At 38.6% G+C, this 6,884-nt stretch overlaps 1 protein-coding gene across 1 annotated transcript in view; it reads left to right on the top strand.

The window, feature by feature from the left end:
- The first annotated feature begins 2,386 nt into the window (after nt 1-2,386).
- adamts2a (ADAM metallopeptidase with thrombospondin type 1 motif, 2a) overlaps nt 2,387-6,884 on the top strand; it is a 92,436-nt gene continuing 87,938 nt past the window's right edge. The window contains exons 1-2 of the mRNA XM_067423504.1: nt 2,387-2,560; nt 4,187-4,602. Coding sequence (XP_067279605.1) covers nt 2,476-2,560; nt 4,187-4,602 — 501 coding nt within the window. The 5' untranslated portion in view covers nt 2,387-2,475. The remainder of the gene's footprint in view (nt 2,561-4,186; nt 4,603-6,884) is intronic.

Genomic DNA, 6,884 nt, shown 5'->3' with positions numbered 1-6,884 from the left:
CCAACAGCCTGCCGGGAGGTCCAGAAGGGCGCCTCTACGTCCCGCCTTATCATCGCCTGCCCCTTAACTACCTGTCCTACCTAGAAGCCTTCATCTGTATCCCTCTTCGTCTTCATCATCATCATCATCATCATCATCATCATCATCGTCATCATCGTCATCTTCACCTTCATCGTCTTCACCATCATCGCCCTCGTCTGAGTGTCACCATCCCTTTAAGTATCACCTGTGTCTGAAACCTCTGATAATAAACCTTGCACTTGCACTAATCCCTCTGTGTCCTCGTCTGTGTCTGACAATATGTGGGCAGATGAGATTTAACAGCCTTTGTGTAGGCCAACATTTTCAAATTAACTACTATATTCAGTCAAATTAACTACTTTTTGGATCTTTTTTGAATCCATTTCACCATCCACTTTCGTTGTATGAAAAAAAGCAGAACATTCTGCTAAGCATCTGCTTTTGCGTTCCACGAAACAAACAAATTCAGGGGGTAAGTAATTGGTAACTTTGGTAACTAAGAGTATATCTATGATCAAAGGAAAAATGACTGGAAAAAGCATTTTACACAATCACATTTTAAATGGTCACCAATGTTGGTCGGGTTGCTTGTACTCCACATAACGCAAATAAAAAGCATGCTGTGGTGGTTGGTTCTTGCATGTTTTTGCTCATCATTGGTGTTTTAAAATACAAGGCAAATCATTGTACATTTGGAGTCTTTGCCCGAGGTTGGAGAAGTAAAGGTGCTGACAGATAGATGGCACATGATCCATTTCCTCCTGCGCCAGAGAGATGCATTAGACATTCTTTTCCAAGAACCCAGCATCCAATCTCACCAGGTGATTTATTTCAATAATCCACTAACTTCATAACAGAACAGGATGCTTCTTCTCCAACTGCTGTGGTCCTCGATAATGTATGATATTAAAAAATACTACGACAGACACACTCATTTTTAGTTATAAGAAATATAAAGGGGAACACGAGGAATGATTTCTGCAAGCCATACAAAAACTCAACCACAAAAGAGCATTTAGCGTTTTTATGAATCTAATCTTATGCTGTTTCCTTATGCCAGTCAAATGTACTCACCTTCTCATTCTGAAATCATCATTGGAAATGGACATCTTAATAATTTAGCCTATTTTTCCTTCTAAAATGCTAAACAAGTAAAGGGGTTTAGCTGGTCAGTTTCAGCATTGTCCTGCCGGTAGATGCCATACACCATTTGGTGACCAAAAAAACCTTAGGCCTACTGATTTCTTAGTGTCTGATTCTCCTTAAGTTATTTAACAGACGTTATATTTTTTTAGTGTGAGCTGTTTTTTCCTTGTCTGCTGTCTTTATCATATCATACATCACATAACATTTGATAGATAGGCCTATATGTTACATTGATAGGCTATATAGAAAATCTCAACTGCTTGACTTTTCATTTATCACACCGCTCTTAATGCAAAATTTGATATTTTAGTATGTCCAACTTCGTTCCCTTAGAGTATAATTGCATAGGGCGATTATACTGTATAGCTATATCTATAGAGCAGCTTGATTGCACATATCATCAAAAAAGTCAATTTTATTGACCAGTTCTAATCTGCTAAATACAACTATAAGATATTGAGATATGATTCTCTGTAAAGCTTCTTTGAAACATAACGTGTATTGTGAAAAGTGCTATACAAATACATTTGAAATGACTTGTTAACACTCTGAATAATCAGTGTGAAGGATTTGTTTAGATGTAGGCTATTCTACCTTATGCATATGGTTTGTAAACAATATATAAATACTAGTATCAGCAATAATAATGGCAATTATTATAATTGGCAATAAATTGTCGTTATAATTATTTAGAGTATTATTTTCTGTCAATTAGCCTACATGGCTGGTCATGTGATGCCAGCATGGCGGTGCCCATGAGGGGGCGACCCGCTCCATGTAGAATAAAACAGCTTTTTGCTACGATTGGCTTCATTTAAAATAATACAATAGGCGTATTGTATTTATTTTATTTATGCCCACATATTTTTCACGTTAGGCTATCTATAGGCTACTGTCCACTACACGAACATGCCGTCTATTAAGTTTATTAAACTTTTTAAACAAATAAACTTGACTGTGACTCTGAACAGTATTTTTTTTCTTTTTTTTTTCTTCATGTTTACCACCTGAGTGCATCACAGGAACGATAAAACTGGAGTTCCCCGTCAAACGTTGACGAGAAGAAGAGCAGGCTGGTGGTCTTCTTGTCAGGAGAGGATCTGCATTCCCGCTTACCGTAGACTGTAGAGGAGGAGAGGGGGCTGGACAGGGAGGGTGAGAATGAGAGCCTATCTTCCACAGTGCACTTTGCAGTCAGTCTAAAAGGGGAGGGGGGAAGGAGGGGGCAGCGTTCGCTGCTGGATCGCTTATCTGAGATCTCAAAGTCCGCCTTTCGCCCGTGCGCTCTCCCCTCTCCGCGGACCTGCCATGGATGTTACTCCTGGATGTGCATTCTTCATTATTTTCCTACACTTTCAGCACGCAGATACTCTTTACATCGCCAACAGTATAGGTACGTGGAGAGGTTTTTATTGTCAGTATACTGATCATGGTTACTTTAAGCAGAAGATACGGATCCGTTTGGATGTCCAGCTTTATGAAGCAGCAACTCATGTTTCAGCAGCTTATACTTTTATAGAGATGAATGAGTTTTAAGAAGAATTTTACTATCAGCGACGTTTTTCTTGAATATGAGTGTCTGGAACTTTTCATGGCATCTAAACTAAAAGATCTCCAACTTTTATTACATTAAAAAGAACGTCATGACATAAAATGCGTGTTATGATGTATTCGTGAAACTCAAAGGATCCGAAGCGCAAAAATCCATGCGGCCTGTCAATAATGTAAAACAGCTGATGGATCTGGTGTCTTCTGCTTGAAATAACTGTCGCAAAACGCCGACATTACTGTCAAGATGAGTACACAGAAGAGTAAATTAGACAGAAAAACCCATACACATTACTTTACTGTCAAATTAGATCAGCCAAATCATATTATAGTGTTTACTTTGCTGTAAGCTGCTCGTTCCTGGTGAGGTGAAGGACACTTTATGCATAGGATGCATAAACGGTGCAGCCAAATGTGTTGCTGCCTCTCTCATCAGTAAGAAAGGAATGCATGACACATTGCAAGGGAAAATGGGGTAAGATTTGGATTCCCCTTATTATAACAACAACAACAACAACAACAAAAACTATACAATGTTTTGTCACGTGACCTCACAGGAATTAGTCATATTCAGCTGCACATTAGAAAAGTGACGAGTAGCCTATTTTTTATGCTAAAAGGATGAATTTGTAGATGTCTGAATCAGGATGTCATAACAGGCGTTCTGTGAAAGAAAATCTATGCAGTGCTAAAAAAAAAAAAAAATCGAAATTTTGGAGAATTTCAAATGTGCCTTTTTTCCCCCCTGTGGGGTGTGTCAGATGCTTTCGAATATAAGCTGTGCAACCGACTGAAATAGTGATCTGAATTTAGGAATACTAATATTTCTCTTTGAAATTCTTAAAGTGAGGACCAAATTACTTTGAGCGAATCCATCAAAAAAGAAGAGATTTAAACAAGAAAAAAAGGGGGTTTTAAATCTTCTAATGACCAATTTTTGGTTGTGTTAGCAAAATGTGCAGCAAAATACCATTCTGGAATCCAAGTAATATTATTATTATTCTTGTACAAATGTTCAAACTTAGGCATTTGTGTGCACCTGCCTGTTGATATGACACAGCTTACCCCTAACAAGTGGACAAACTAACAAACTTGTGCCAACTAACCATTTTTATGGTCCTATGAGGTGATAGCAGACTTGCTGAAATATAATTATATATATTAGTTTCACATTTGCCTAATTTCTCCTTGCTTAGAATACAAGTTAAGCAAAAGGTGACACAACTTACCATCTCTTCTCAATGCAATGTTTCCATAGATAGAATATATCATATATTTGCAACTTTTTAAAGATGTTATTTTAAATAGGCTACATACTTTTCATGTGTACTGTGTAAGTATCGCATCTGATTTAGAGATTGGTTGAGTTTTGACTGTTGCTGGAAGCTTCTGGTGTGGACTGTGAAATCTATTAACTTTGTGTTTGCGTGCACATTTGAATGTTTGCACCTTGCGTGTGTGCCCCTGGCAGATTCCCTGCAGCATGTCCTGAGGGAGTACGGGCTAGTGAGGCCGGTGAGCGTGGATGCAGACGGACGCTTCCTCTCCCACGCCGTCTCTGCCAGCCGCTTGAGTGGGCAGGGGTCCCACCGGCGCAGGAGAAGGCAAGCCAACCAGCTTGGAGAGACCAATGAGGAGACGGACTCTGAGCAGGAACACCTGAGGCACGAGGAGACACTCTTTTATAACGTCACTGTTTTCGGACAGGAGTTTCACCTTCGCCTCAGGCTAAATTCCAGGCTCGTGGCCCCAGGAGCCAAAGTGGAGTGGCTTGAGGACGATAACCAAACGCACTCTGAGCCCTTGTTGCCCAGTGACTGTTTATATGTGGGTTATGTTACCAATGTGCAGGATACATCAGTAGCTATCAGCAACTGCGATGGCCTGGTAAGTTCTTTGCTCTATTGTATAAAGCATTACTGCATAGGTGAGTGTAGGTTGATGACATAACGGCCTTTTTTTTTTTTTGTAAATAAATTAAAAATACCATTCATAGAATTAAATATTTTTTTAATGGGGGGGGGGTGTTAAAAAAATGTTTAAAAACAAATCAAAGAGGTCTCATATTCACCAATGCTGCATTTATTTGATTGAAATACAGTAAAAACGGTAATACTGTATTTTTACCAAATAACTTTTATATTTTAAAATATAATTTACTCCTGTAATGGCAAAGCTACATTTTCAGCATCATGACTACAGTCATAGAAGTCATTCTAATATGCCAAATTACTCAAGAAACATTTATATTATTTTTCAATATTTAAATGTTGTGATGCTTAATATTTTTTTTGTGAACACTGTAGTTTTCCAGGATTTGTTGATGAATTATAAAATAATAATGATATTATTTTGTAATCTTTTGTTGCTTTCGATCAATTTAATGCATCCTTAATGAAAAATAAATAAAAAAGAATTTATAGGGGTGATGAATTGAGAAATCAACTTTCCCTTGAGCTTTTGATATATAAAAGCTCATGGTAATATAAGAATATCCTGTAAGTTTCAGAGCTGAAAACGTTGTTAGCCAAAGAAAAGCTTTTATAGACACCAGGTCCAGAAAACGATTGTGTGCTTCATCCTGACCTCATCTGTTGTGAAACACCGCTTCTACAGAATAATAAGCACAGCCCCGCCCACCGACTCATGGAGCTGTGCGGATCGCGTTAGCCAGCAGCGATAAACATGCCAAGAAGATAGCAAGATATTACGCTATTCCTGGTTGTGGAAGAACACAGTCACTTCATAAGCTTCCTTCGGATTCTAATATTAGGAATGTGTGATACTTAAAGGTCCCATTATTCGCGTGTTTTTGATGCTTTGATTATGTTTACAGTGTGCAATATAACATGAGTTCATGTTTCGCGTGTAAAAAAAACACAGTATTTTTCACACAATTCACTTATCTGTACAGTGCTGTTTCCTCTGTCCTAAAAACGGCCTGATGATTTCCTTGTTCTATGAAGTCCTTCCTTCAGATATACGTAATGAGTTCTGATTAGGCCAGCGCTTCCCGCGCTGTGATTGGACAGCAGCTTAGCGCACTTTGCCCGGAAAGGTCCCGCCTCTTACCATAACGGGTAGATACGCGCGCTCAATGTTATTGCAAAAATGTCTATATTGCCTTATCAATTTGAGCCGGAATCAGACCCGGAGAATATCGAAGAGGATCGATTACAACCTGCTCAGGAAAGACTTTTGCTGGATGTTTCAGAATGGTAAGCTGTCTATTCAGTAGTTTAAACTGATAATTACTAACACCAGCAATCGATGGTGTCTGAATGAATTACTACACTTTTATATGCTAAGTTTTTCGGATTAGTTTCAATTACCATCTAACGTTAGTTAACAAAGCTAAACAGCGTTGCACTTTGTGTCATGAGTTACATAAACTGTTAAACGGACCAACTTAAATAATAAAATACACTTACCGGTTGTGGCCCATAACAAGGCCTTCTCCAGACAAAGAGGGAACTGCGTCATCTTTTATGAATAATCTTTCTGCGAATCCGGCATTAAACTGATTGATATTGAGGAAGCAGTCCTCAGCAAAATGTGCTGCACATAGTTTTAAATTGTGATTATAATTTTCCAGAACCGAGTTAACCATAAACTGTAGCCATTGATCTCTACTTACATCGTCCGTCGGAAGGCCAAACAAAGGTGATACACAAAAACAACGCTTCCTATTCTCGACCTGCGAGAGGAAAAGGACCACGCCCCCGAATTTGCGTGTTCTTGTGGGCGGAGGGTTCGTCAACAAAGGTTTTAGTTGCGCCATTAAAGCAGGAAGTGCAGGGCTGTAGTCCAAACCGGCCGTTCGCTGTAGGCTTTGAAAGGGAACTTCTGTTAAATAAAATATCTCGCTTGGCATTGAACTTTGAGCGTTATAATTGTACAGGTATTATTTATGCTCTAACAGCAACATTACACACTAACTAAAGTTTGAAAGATGGAATCGCAAAGAATGGGACCTTTAATTTATTTTTAATGACGTTCCAGCTCACATGGGGAAGACGTGTATGCGTGTTCACTTCATTTCACTGCAAAATCGTTGGTAACACTTTACAATACGGGTGCACTTATGCATTAATTCATGCTTAACTAATGCACAGATAATCATGAGTTAATGTATTATTAATGCTGAACTAACCCATTTATTAATGATT

Source organism: Pseudorasbora parva, chromosome 18 (genome assembly GCF_024679245.1).
Source record: "Pseudorasbora parva isolate DD20220531a chromosome 18, ASM2467924v1, whole genome shotgun sequence".
In the NCBI taxonomy this organism is placed as follows: domain Eukaryota; kingdom Metazoa; phylum Chordata; class Actinopteri; order Cypriniformes; family Gobionidae; genus Pseudorasbora; species Pseudorasbora parva.
This window is presented reverse-complemented; position numbering and strand designations above follow the sequence as displayed.